The sequence below is a fragment of the Stegodyphus dumicola genome, chromosome X1 (genome assembly GCF_044657685.1).
Source record: "Stegodyphus dumicola isolate Sdum_Otavi_A_Nest chromosome X1, ASM4465768v1".
NCBI classification, from domain to species: Eukaryota; Metazoa; Arthropoda; class Arachnida; order Araneae; family Eresidae; genus Stegodyphus; species Stegodyphus dumicola.
In genome coordinates this window covers 90,897,893-90,912,066 of record NC_140780.1, presented here as the reverse complement: position 1 = coordinate 90,912,066, position 14,174 = coordinate 90,897,893, and the positions used below count along the sequence as shown (strand labels likewise).

Below are 14,174 nucleotides of genomic sequence, written 5' to 3'. Positions count from 1 at the left end.
AATATCAGTGAGATATTTCTTAAATGAACTGTTTGTAAACTTAATGTGCATAATTAATGTCCGCGTTTCTCGATTTTTTGAGTCGAGTACACACTGAAAAAAAAAATGTTTTTTTTTTCCCGATTTTTCTTCTCCTTTCTGGAACTGGAAACAAACCGGCATGTTTATCACTTCCAAAAAAATCTGAAGATGCTTGCATAATCTCCTCTGTTTTCTCCCTGTTTAAATTTTCATTTAACAATCACCAATAACTCATGCTATACATAAAAGCTTTATGACACTATCTTTAATTCACGTTTTTTTCTTTAAAAATGATGAATTTTTACCGGATTGGGTTTGTGAAAATTTTATCACTATAGTTGCTTGCTTTATTTCCTGTATTATTGCATTCTTAACACCCAGTCACACGACCATCTTGCATTTTCTTTAAAAGTGCACTTAATTTACCTTAAGTAATTTTTTCAAGAAAATGCAAATGCAAGAAGAAAAATACTATCTTACATTTTCTGTTTACTCTTTGACTAATATTTACGCGTAATTTGCGTTCAACAAAGACATTACGCAGACAGAAATTACTTGGGATAAAATTTCACTCAATAAATACATTTGTATATTCGCATAAATAATAATTTGGGGTGGGTACTCTCCGGAATACAGTTCTTTCACTGAAGTAATGTCTAAAGCAGAAACATCTGCAGGTAGATACATAATAGGCTAGTAATATGTTTGTTAAATCTATTTGTGGAAAAGATTTAGAAATTCAATATTTGACTTTAATCTTGTCTGACGATCCCGGTTGTAAGCATATCGTCTGCCAGATAATGTAATTCCATCATTTCTAATAATGATATTTGAAAAATTAAACATTAAAATGCGAACATTATCAAAAAATAACAGGACAGAAAAAGAAGCTTACGAACAGAATCTGACTTCTAAATTTCTGTTTGAAAAGATAACAGTGAAAACGTCAGTCCTGTAATGACCAGGTCGAAAGAAACAGTGTTTACTGCATATTTCGAAAAACTTAAAAATTGCAGCAATCCCAGATCCTCTCCCGCGCTTCCAAAGAAAAGCAAAGGCGAGAGAGCATTAGTGCATTCTAGACAAAGCAGTTTCTTTTAGACGAAAGGTTTTAGGACACCAAGTAAAAGTATATATTGAAAAATTATAAACTGAGAAAACGCAGTTTAAAGAATGTAAACTGCCTAAATCGTCATTAAATCAATTCAAATTTCTTAAAAAATTTTATTACTGAATTTCAATATATATATATAAAATAAAACTTAGTACTGCTCAATTGATTAATATGAACATAAATTACAAGCTTTTGTTTAAAGCCTTATCTGGCTAGAAATATCGCAAAAAAATCCTAAAATGCAAGTAGAATTTTTCTTTACCTGTTTTTGTTTTTTAAAACACGCTCAAAACAATTTGAATGCATGAATTAATTATAATATATTTTCTAAAACACTTATAATCAATATTAATAATATTAATTTGTCGTTTTATTCATTTTTTCAAAAAGCAAAATTTGAAATTTTAACAGTCATAAAACATTTTATTTAAAACCCCTCAGCAGCCTATGTGATTTCTTCTCTTATTTTATGTATTTGGTTTCGTATATAAAGTGCATTTTAAATTAATTTAGGTTAATTTTAATTAATTAAAGAATTTAATGTTTTTTCAGCACTATTTCAATAATGCTATAGTCAAACTTGATTACTTTCTTTACACCACCTCTTTCTATTCGTCTCTTATCACAAATAATTTCAATGTTTGAATAAGCATAACATAGTTGACTGATAATGCACATAAAAATATTTGCTGAACTCAATATATATATATATATATATAAATTCAAAATAAAGTAATATATATAGATAAACTTGCCAGTTCAAAGGTGAAAAAATTTTTTCCCAACTTCACTTTGTATTTAAATAAATCAGTTTATACACATAAACAGAGTTTGTTGATAATTGGAGTCATATTTAATTACATTCCTTTTCATTTACGCTGATTTTTAGTAAGTTACTGAAAACATTAAGAAGTAAAAAAAAATAAACACTGAGGGGGTTGGCATTTAAAGTGCTGTCAAAATTTTTAAAAACTTTTTTATACCATTTATTATCATCAGATCATTTGAAAATTTTTCTTCAGTGTATATTAAGGTGTTTTTCCAGCAAAAATTGAAATATCTCTAATTTCATCGATTTTGGGGTACGTAGGAAAAAGATTAGAGAATGATGAAAATCATCAGGTTTTTGTTTGGAATCTTAATGAATGAAAATTTAATAGACTTTTCGACTGTTTTTCGTGAGGGCAAGACCATTTTTTGGTTTTGGGTGATCTCATCATTTACGTTTTGCTTGTCACTGGCAATTATGGCTCAACAAAAACGCCTTTTGAATGTCGATGGCCGTAATACTTGCAGCAATACATAAGCATCTGAGCTTAACCCTTTCCGGCACGCTACCTTATAAAGTTAGAGTTTTCATTAAAAAAAGAAAAATTAAAAAAAATAAGGTAGGCAATCTAATTAGGCCTAAAGGAGTACGCAAGTAAAATTTTGTGAAGATAGCACTTATCGATTAATTCTGTGGGCGGGCCCAAAGTGGGCACACACTGGTTGAATAGAGCTTCGAAAAGAGTGCTGAAACGAGCATTGTTGTGAATGAACTGACCGATGAGATGCGCAGAAACAAAGAATACATACTCTCAGTTGTCCTAGTTGTCGGTGAGCGCGGTCTGGGCATACCTAGGGTTTCTCCGTTTGATTTTAGGCAAGATTTCAAGGTAAAAATTTAAAACTAATATTAAGGAGATTAGCATACAGCCAAAAAATAACATAGAAATTTCTTTTCAAACAATTCCTTTTATACCCTAAAAAAAGTCTGGAAGATTTCTTTGAAAAATGAGGTTCTTAAAAAACTAAACATGGCTAAAATATATGGACTGGTTTGTGTTGAGCTGCCATCTACTATAAATAAAGAAGGGTCAGAGTGACCTATAGTAACCTATTAATCATTTTTCATTCAATTTTTCTGTGCGTACAGAAGGAAATTTTTAGGTGTGTCCACACCGGACACACTGTGCCCCAGAGGATTAAAGGACGGGAAATTATGCAGTGCTTTTCAATATTTTCTTCTGAGGGTACTATCGACGGAACTGTTTTGGGAAGTTCTTGCTTGGATGAAATTACGAAGCTCCGGAATTCGTCAGCCGAGCTGTTTTTCCCGAGAAAGAAAAGTTTTCTTCCGGTGGGTCCTGTGGCTTTATCTAGCCCTTTAGGGTTGTGAACTATGCCTATCTTACATTTATCAACGTGTGCGGTTAAGAACCACGAGCGTGTTCAACTCATCCCTGGTGTACGGTTCCCGATATCCAGTCTTCCCAAACATCTGAACTGAGGTCTCGCCAAGAGCTTACCGAGCCTGCTGATTTCGTCTAAGCATGTTCCTAAATTCTTCAGTGGCAGAGGTCTTGGTGTCTCCATTTTTCTACTCCTAGTATATATTACTTGTCTATTGGAAGGTGTCTATTTTTCTGTCAAGCTTCTGTTTACCGATGGCGAGAAATATCTTCAAGGATAAGTTTTTTTTTTCCCCTTATCTTTATTTTCCTGTTTATATTTCCATCCGTTTAACGGATGGAATTTCGGTGGACTGTAATTAAGTAATTAACTTTGCATGTTTTCTTGATTTTGAATTAATATAATCACAATTACTGAGGGGTTAATTGATAATATTACTATGTTAAGAAAATGCCTCTTTTGCTTATCTGGCTGAGGAAAAAATTGTCTTCTTGAATTAATGATTAATAATGGTTTTTTTTTCTTCTCTGTAACTGACTTAATGTGTAAAAAAAATGAAACTGTGTACTCCAGTAGTTCTACTAGTGAACTTGGTACATAATATTTGAAAAAAAAATAAAGAATGTTAAATTGTGTACCCAATCTGTTCTCATTAAATGATTACTTAATCAAAAATTCCCATGTAAAAAAATAGTATAATAAATCTATAAACGTTTAAATAAAAATGGATACTAAGAAGCTTAAATTAATCAGTCGATTATTTGTTTTACTTTAGTATTATTTTATTAATGGTCTCTTGAATAGTCATTCAACTGGCACGAACCCGGCAAACCCAAACACAACTCAAACAACGCTATATTCGGTTTTACTTATGATTAAATTGAATTTAATAAATTATTTGAGTCATAATTTACAATCTCATTTATTATTTGGAGAAATTATTGAATTGGTTTTGAATAATACATATTATTGATACTTTGAATTCGGTATATAACAAAATTATACTGCCGTGCAAGCGGTACATTACAAATGGTACCATGACCAGTCCTCGACATTACAAATGGTGCCGTTCATAGTTCACTATATTACGTTAGTACCGCGAAAGAGGGTACTTAACAGCACTTACATAATTGCGAATTTACGTACAATCGAGGATTGCTGTATTATAATTTTAAATACATTTTAACAATATACATTTATAAAATTTTGCTTATAGTTCTTGTTTTCAAACTTTAATAAGTAAAAGAGCCAGAATCAAAAATGAAAATTTGTATATCATATATTTGTTGCTGCAGTTTTTGGAGGAATCTAAGTACTTATAAGAGTTCTAATTGCATATATGTATGCATTATCTATCTATTATAAAAATGTGTTATAAAATTATACTTTTATTTCACAGGTATCTGCAATTAAATGGCAAACATCAATTGGCTGTGAAGTTGCAGGATTCCTGGGTGTCTTAAGTAGTGAATTATCAGTGTTCACACTTTCAGTAATTACCTTAGAGAGGAATTATGCAATTACTCATGCAATGCACCTGAATAAGAGACTCTCATTACGTCATGCAGGTTATATAATGTTCGCTGGATGGACATTTGCAAGCGCAATGGCTGCAATGCCTCTTTTCGGAGTCAGTGATTATAAAAAATTCGCCATTTGTCTGCCATTTGAAACTGAAGATGTTTATTCTCTAAGTTACGTCATCTTTCTAATTCTAATAAATGGAGTGGCATTTCTTATACTAATGGGCTGCTATTTGAAAATGTATTGTGCAATAAGAGGTTCTCAAGCATGGAATTCCAACGATTCTAGAATTGCCAGACGAATGGCATTACTTGTATTTACAGATTTCATTTGCTGGGCTCCAATAGCCTTCTTCTCGCTAACAGCTGTGTGTGGACTGCAACTGATATCATTAGAAGTATGTACTTTAATTTGTCTCACAGTTTTCAAACTCCTGTATATAAATATTTCAGTTACTGAATTCAAACATTTTCCGAAAATAGTTGCATGTACCTACATTTCTTTCTATTTGCAAATAATATTCTGTGTTAAATAACTTAATAAAATAGCACATTCTCTAACCTTTATTTAAATACGCTTTATTATGCTAAATATGAACATTCAACATCTATTGCAGTTTAACTTCTACACGGAGTAGTGTCTTCTGCTTCCATGAGTGACACTTTTATAGCACTATGAAATGATTCTGTGTTTCGATAGCTGATATTTGAATTTTTCTTTTTTTTTCCTGTAAGGTACACGCATACTGTGCCCGTGTAATTAATATGCGTGTGATATGCTGTGAAGTTAAATTGGCAATTGTACAGGGGTGTGAAAAATTAGCTGAAATTCCTGTAAATTATTAAGTTAGAAATACGGAAGCACCAAATCTTTAGCAGTAAAGACTTAATGTTTTATTAATATTATGTTAATGATTGGTTCGTAATATTTTTTATGTTCTAAAATGCTAGATTTTTCCAACTTTAAGACACGGAAGAGATTGTTGACAATGTGTGTTACTGAAGAACAGGAGAAATTTTTCTTGAAGAATTGTACAAGAAGTTAATTAATCATGATTTATTACTTTTATTTCCCACAGTCTACAGGTTCTAATTAAAACAAGTATTACCCTAACATCTTAAAGACCTGAGTAACAATACAAGGTATTCTGATAACTTTCTGTTCCCACTTTGGAGGTTTACGTACAGGAGCTGAACACAGTGATACTACAACTTATCTTAGCTGTATAGTTGGCCTTATTTTAACTGCAAGAAACAACCTGTGCACTTTAATAGAAAGCGTGGAGAAAATTGAGTATGTTAAGTTTACATAATAGACATAAATAGGCAGCTTAAGTCACCACGACTTTTGTCATCGCCACGTCTTGTTAAATGTTATATGACACGTAGAGGAGGTATTTTTAACGCGAACGATGAAATATATATATACCTGTCAATTAGAAATTAATTATGGGTGTAATGTGCTCAGTAAATCTAGAAACGTTTGTTCTCCATATAAATGCGTCTAGTGAAACACGATCAAAGGCTATATTGCTGTCTAGGAAGATTATATCAGAGTAGTTTGCCTTTCGCAGTTCTTCAGTTAAAAGCTCAACAGCTATATAAAACTGATACTCGATCGAGTGTTTCTTGCGGAATCGGAGCTGACGCGGCATGATAATTTCTTCATTTCAAGCATTGTTAGTAGCATTAGTGGCACCATTGGCATTAGCACCCACTAGTAGAAGCTGAGGAAATCTAGTAAGGCTCTGTGATTCCAAGTAGCAGAAGGGGACGTTGAGAAAGAAAGAGCAATATGAGCACGCTTGAGAAACTTGACTAAACCCTTTTGAAACGAATATTCAAGTATTGTCTTGATCATAGATATAAATATTAAATATATCTTCATAAAACTCTTACCCAATAATGGCAGTCGACTCTGCACAGATGTTGATACAACTTGCATATAGAAATAGAGTCAGTTTTCCTTTCCAGGTCGTTGAAGTTACAAGCTGTCAGTCTAATATTCTAAAAACATGATTACAAGGTCACCGTTCAACATCCAGTGTATGCCAGTTGCATATTTCTTTTCATTACAAAGTATTCCACTGCGCACGATATGGTAGGAATTTTTGCATGTTTTACAAAATTCTTTAATACAAATGCTTTCAGAAAGCTTTTATCGTTATCATTATGGTTTCATATTGTTTGAGGCTTTTTAAAAATTCTGATGTTATCCGATTTCAATGAGTATTGCAGAAATATCTGTTCAGGTACCATACATAATTCAGATGGCATTTAATTTATCATTGTTGCAAGGGTAAGGGACACTGAATAAACTCATTGATGTTGAGGGGAGACTCTAAAAATGCGGGTGGTGAATCAAAAAGAAAGGGTTGAGAAACTATACTGTTGAGAAATTAAACTTGACATTCCAAGCAATATTGCTCGAACGAGGAAGTAAATTTATCGGGCTATGAAGCCGCATCATCTGCAGGCGTTTTTTTCCCTTTGTTTTTTCCCTTTCCTTTATTGGAGATAATACAATTGTTTTTAAGTACTTGGGGAACAGCAGAATAAAAGCATACTGATAATGATTTTATTAGGTTAAAATCATATATCTTGATATGGCTTTGATCTTTTTGTTAATCTTGTTTGAAAGTATATTAATATATATATATATATATATTACGCTGGTAAAGATATTAAAATTGACCGATTCATTTTAAAAACATGTTTGTTAAAACCATTATCCCAGGGATAAATAAAAAGGGCTAGCTCATTTCTTTGTTCGACTCCTCGCCGACGCGAGCCTAATAGGGAAAATTAACAGGCAGTAATCTGACGTCACTGTGATGCCACCTGTTCTGATTTCCCGCGTTTAAAACTGTAGTTTCATTCAGCTGCGAGACGATTTTCTAGAGGTTACATATTCCAAATTAATTTTAATCATATATATATCTGTTTTCTAATAATGTATATATTTAAAATAATTTATATATATGTAATTTTAGTCAGTTTTTATTTTAAATTCTATATTGAAAAGTACCGTTTACGTAATATGGCTTTTTGCGCTGTAGTAACTTGCCGTAGCACTTACAGAAGTACAAAAGGATGAGATATTTTATTTCATGGGACCAAAGGATCCAAATGAGATTTTGCTTTTGACGAAAGAATGGATACACAAATGTCAAAGACAAGATTCTATTAATGCGAAGAATGGAAAAATCTGCAGCGAACATTTTCTATGCAGTGTTTATGAAGATGATATGAAAAATCGCTTGTTTGGATAGCCACAAAAAGAAACTTTTGAAATGGAATGCTGTGCCGAAAGTAAATTATGATGACAATAATAAATCGAAATTGATGATGACAATAGTAAATCAAATTTTAATGATTTTGAAATAAAACTCACAAATGAAAATATAGATATTTTTGAATGCCCTAAGTTTAAGGATAAACAAGAATGCATTGATAATTTGAAGAACAAAATAATATCCTTAGAAAATTGTATTAAAGTATTGAAAAATAGAGAAAAGAAAAATTTTAGTATGTTTGTTCAGCGGCAAAGAAGGTGGACGACATCTAGACAGAAATTGGTATCAGAAATTAAAATCTCAAATAGCGAAATTTTTTTTGTGGGGGGGGGAAGCACAAATCGGAGAATTTGAAAAAAATGTCTAAAGCCTATTTTTATAAAGACGCAGATTAATGTATTACTGAAAAAGAAGGAAAAAATCAGGTGGACTAGTGAAGATATTTCACGTTGCATTGTCATAAGACCTCTGTCATCTTAAAGCTATGATTTTTGGAAAGAAAAAGAAATTAAGAAAAAAACTGGAATATCTTTACCTAGTATTAGCAAATTAAAGAAATGGTGCGCTAAATTTTAGTGTAGTCTAAGAATTCAAAGTGATGTTCTTACTCTAAAGAAGGAAAGAGGCGAATATTTGTATTCTGTAGAAAAAATATGCGTTCTCAGTTTCGACGAAATGCATATAGATTGAAATCTCTGCTATGACTCTAAACTGGACCAAGTTCTCGGTTCTTTTCAAAATGTGCAGTTTGTTTTAATCAGAGGTCTCATTTCGCGCTCTGCCTCAAATTACTGAGAAACCACGTTTTAGATAAAGGATTTGTTTTAGAAGATGGAACTGTTTTAAATTTTGTTATTATTAAAGAGGTTTTAAATAGAGATTGAGAAGAAATCAAATTATGTCACAAACTAAAACCGAATTATTTAATGGTCAAGGGAAACGAGAGACAAAAAGTCACTCCAGAGAAAACATTATTTTCAAAAAGTACCGCAAAAGGTATACTCCACCCCACAGGAAATCAAAAAGCATCTGACTTCTATGAGTTAATCGATAATATCTTCGGTATTATGAATAGTACCAACAAGAATAACAAGTATTTAACAAACTAATTTTGTTAAGTACTTGTTAAAGTTATTCTTATTGTATCCTTTGTAACTAATTATTGATTAGATTTTGTGCTAGATTAGCATTCTAGATAAAATATAATAGTATAAAACATTAAAGTAATTGGCATAAAAAGACTTGCTTCCTTTACTCACACTTTTGAAAAATTAAATAACTGTATTAGGTACTCTGAGTAAAGCTATTTTGTCAAAATTAAGGTAACAATCTTACATACATTTATTTAATCGTAATATAGATATAAGTATAAATTACGAAATTATTTAAAAAATTATTATATTGAATCGGAAGAGAATTATAACAATGTAAAATTTACAATTAGGCAAAATCAAACGTAGGTTAGCAGAAATGTTGCCATATATGTCATTGTTAAAAAATTTTATCAACTTTGTACTATTAAAATTTTTTGATCATTAAATAGATAAGTGAAAGTTCACTTACCTTCTAAATAGGGCTGCCCTGAACTGCCTGCTTTTCCTTCTTGTAGGTATCCGTCTCTATGATGAACTTCGATTCACTTCGAAACACAGCTATAAACTTTTTAAGAAAATTTAATTCGTATGAAAGATATCTACAAAATATTTACAAGTTATAATGATTACAAGCATAATTTATACGGAGACGGTCTATCTTTATACATCTGTTAGACGCGTCAGCCGTTCAACTGACTACTTTTAGTCTCTTTCGCCAGAGGGCGTTCGTGGAAGTAAAGTTCTAGTAAGCAAACGCGACACTCCCACCTTGAGGTCCAGTATCAACAGAGGATGGACCTCAACTGACCTGTAGTTCAAGTCTTTTGAGTTTTCGTCATACGTCGAGTTCAATACCTCACTAGCATATCCGACTCAGGTGTAAAGTTGAGTTCAAGAGGTATGAGGTTCTTAGTAGGTCTTATAATCTCACCTTGTGCAGTTTTCAGTTTCACTAATCTAATGTGTCCGTCGTGGGATGGAAAAATTTCCACGATTCTAGCTAAGGGCCAGTTTATCCTTTTTCCGTTGTTGGACACAATTACAAGATCACCAACTTTCATAGAAGATGGTTCGCGGATGAATTTTGAGCTTTGTTTTAGTTGCCCTAAATATTCTGATCGAAATCTTTTTCGTAAATCTTTTCTCAATTTGGCTCTGTAAAGGTATCTTTTATTGATGGATTTAGAATCCAAAAGATCTAATTCAGGAACTCCAGTCTCTGGAATTTCTGTTAGAAACATTGCTGGGGTGAGAGCTCTTAAATCCTTTACGTCTTCTGACAAATACGTGAGAGGACGGTTGTTCATAATGCTCTCGCAGTCACAAATGATTGTCAACAATTCTTCGTAGTTCAGAGAAGATTTTCCTAGTACCTTTCGAAAAATTCTCTTTAGTACTCCAATTAATCTTTCCCACCACCCTCCCCACCATGGCGAGGAAGGGGGAATAAATTTCCATTCAATTTTCTTAACTGTTGCATTTTCTAAGATAGAATTCCAATCTATGGTCTTAAACAAATTATTTGATCCAACAAAATTGGTTCCATTGTCGGAGTATACAGCGACAGGTCTACCCCTTCGAGCGATGAATCGCCTGAATGCGTGCAGAAAACTTTCGGTTGATAGAGATGAGACTAGCTCTAAGTGAACTGCTCTATATATTGCGCAAGTAAAAATGACGATCCATGTTTTTTGGCCTCCTTTTAAAATTAAGGGACCCGTCAGATCAACACCACTAATCTCAAAAATTAAAGCATCTCTTATTCTGTCTTCAGGTAGTGACGCTTGAGGAATCTTATATGAATCAGAGTCGAACCTTCGACATCGTACACAGTTTTGGATAACCTTGCGTACGGTCTTCCTACTCTTTATGATCCAATATTTTTCACGCAAAGCGCACATAACGAATTGTACTCCAGCGTGACTTAGCCTTTCATGTTCAGATTTGATCAGTTTTAATACTAATGGATGTTCTGAGGGAAGTAAAACTGGGTAACGAAAGTCAGCATCATCGTCTCTCTGAAAGATACGTGTCTTCACTTTTATAAGGCCATTGGAGTCCATGATAGGTTCTAGAGCACGTATTCTTTTATCTTTCAATCCTTCGAAAGATTCTCGTTGGATGAGTCGGAAAACCACTATTTCAGCTCCTTTTAGTTCTTCGACTGAAATTCTCCCATGAGTTCTTTCAGATGGTAGTGTTGTAGCATTTTTAACGAATCTAAAGATCCAAGATACGACCTTTATGATCTTTTCAAATTTTGAAATATTGTCAAAAAGTTTAAATTTATCTGTATTCGTGTTATTGCTGGCTGAAACCACAGTTCGTTTTCTCTCTCCATTTACTATATCGAAGTCAGGATGTTCTCCATCTGCAATAGGCCACTCTTCTGGAGGTCGATAAATCCAATCTGGTCCTTTCCACCATTCGGATTTCCTCAATTCTTTTGCAGAGCAACCGCGTGATGGCAAATCCGAAGGATTAAACTTTCCGGGAATGTGATGCCAATGATCTGAGTTACTCAATTTTCGAATCTCATTTACTCGATTGGCTACAAAAGTGGACCAATTTTCTTTCTGTTTTATCCAAAAGAGAGCATTTGTGGAATCCGTCCAGTAAAAAACTGGAACCTCTTTTAATTTCAAGTCTTCTCTTATTGTATGAGAGAGCCTGGCTCCAATAGTGCAAGCGAGTATCTCTAGTCGAGGTATGGTGAGTGCTTTTAGCGGAGCAACTCTTGCTTTAGATTGTATCAATTGACAGGTGACTCCACTCTCACCGCTGTGTCTAAGGAAAATGCAGGTCGCATACGCGTCCTTGCTTGCGTCTGAAAATACATGCAGAGTGGTACTTTCGTCTATTTTGGGAAGCAATCTAGGAATTTTGATGTCTTTCAAATATTTTAACTGAGATGACCATGTGAAAAATTTCCTTGCTAGATCATTCGGCAGATTAGTATCCCAGTTAATTTTCTGTTTCCAGCACTCTTGCAGAATCAGTTTAGGCATGAGAGTAACTGGACTAGTAAACCCAATTGGGTCAAAGATTTTACTCAATTCGGAAAGAACAGATCTTTTGCTCAATACAGGGTTTTCTTCATATTTTACGTGACAAGACAAAGTATCGTCAAACAAGTCCCATTTCAATCCCAATACTGACACAACATCTTCATAATCTTTATCAGAAAGGTTTAGAATTGAAGTTTCATTTTTAAGTCTATTATGTTTCCAACCTCTTAGGTCAAATTTTGCAGTAGCCATTATTTCTCTAGATCCTTTGATAAATGAGTTTAATTCTTCAATTGATTCCACACTCGCTACGCAGTTATCCACATACATGGCTTTCTTTAGCTTTGAAGCTATTTCCTGATGATGTTTTGGTACATTTTCCAAATGGTAGTTAATCGTGGCAGCGAGTAAAAAGGGGCTGGCGTTTACGCCGAATACAACCCTTCGGTGCCGATATATAGTCAGTTTTTCAGGCTGTCCTTTCTCCCACCATAGGAAGCGGAGAAAATCTCGATCCGCTGGGTTCACACCTATCTGAAGAAATGCTCTTTTTATATCCGAAATTACTCCATACTTCCCCTCTCGAAATTTTATCAAAATTTTGGGGATCAATTCAAGATAATTAGGACCCTTTTCCAGACAGTCGTTCAGAGATACCGAATTTTTCTCCTTTGCAGATGCGTCGAACACTGGTCGAATTTTGGTAGTCGAATTTTCCCGAAACACGGGTCTATGTGGCAGATAATGCCCTTTGATCTTTTCTGCCTCCGAAATATCGATAGGTTCAATTATTCCCTCTTCTACCCAATCCTTTAAAACAGTTTCGTAGGCTTCTAAGGAATTCTTTGTCTGAAGGGTTTTCACGCAAGACTTCAGACGCTTTTCTGCAAGGATTCTATTATCTGGCAACTCAGGATGAATTTGAAGCCATGGCAGTGATACCTGATACCTTCCAGTGTCATCTCTTTCTAAAGTACGGATGAAATAATTTTCTGTAGCCTTTTCTATTTCTTGTTTTGTTTGAGAAAGAGCTGGTTCAGTTATTCTGATAGAATCAAGAGACCACAAGTCACAAATTTTTCTGTCACTAATGTGTAGTGATAAAAGAATTTCATTAAAATTCTTTCCCTTTACCTTCGTTCTCCCTAATATAGTCCAACCAAGGTGTGTATTCATCGCTACTAAACTCTCCGTTACGTGTTTTGTTTCCCCTGTAAAGAGTTTTCCGGCATAATCTGCTCCTACAAGCATGTGTATTTCGTTAGGGTGTTTTTCAAATAAACAAGAATTCTCATTAGTTACATCACTGGGAAAAATTTTGTAACCTCTTAGTTTCTTTAAGCATTCCCTATCCTCCAATTTTGGAATATGTGAGCATATGGTTTTTTGGCTCAAAACTTCCATTTCGCATGTGAATCCTGTTTCTAGATTATTTAACTTAATCAGATACTTGTTGTGATTTTCCCTTTTTTCTATTCCTCCAAAAAGCCCATGAGTCACACTTTCCTGACCTAAAGATTTTAGTTTTAATTTCTCCGCAAGAAATGTGCTGATATATGATCTGCTACTTCCGGTATCCAGAATTATTCGTATAAAATTGCTTTCACCATCTCCGTAAACATTGACAATTAAAGTTTGCAAGATTACGCTTTCATAGGATGAATTATTCGTTAAGGCCTTATTTTCAATTTGTTCTTCCTTAATTTCTCCGTTTTCGGTTTTAAAACACATTATAGTGGCATGTCGTTGTTTACATAATTCACACCTTATTCTAGAAGTGCAAATAAAACTAAGATGCCGTGGGCGTAAACAGCGATAACAGATCCCTTTCGCTTTGCATTTCTCCCTTTTTTTCTCAGTAGACCATAAAGATGCTTGTTTACACGTTATAGACTCGTGATCAGAAGAGTCGCAGAAAACACATGGTGTTTGTCCCCCCCGCA

General features: G+C 33.6%; 1 protein-coding gene across 1 annotated transcript in view; it reads left to right on the top strand.

Moving 5' to 3' along the window:
• Positions 1-14,174, top strand: part of LOC118191984 (uncharacterized) — a 405,620-nt gene that overhangs the window by 370,112 nt on the left and 21,334 nt on the right. The window contains exon 15 of the mRNA XM_085808716.1: positions 4,710-5,231. Coding sequence (XP_085664842.1) covers positions 4,710-5,231 — 522 coding nt within the window. The remainder of the gene's footprint in view (positions 1-4,709; positions 5,232-14,174) is intronic.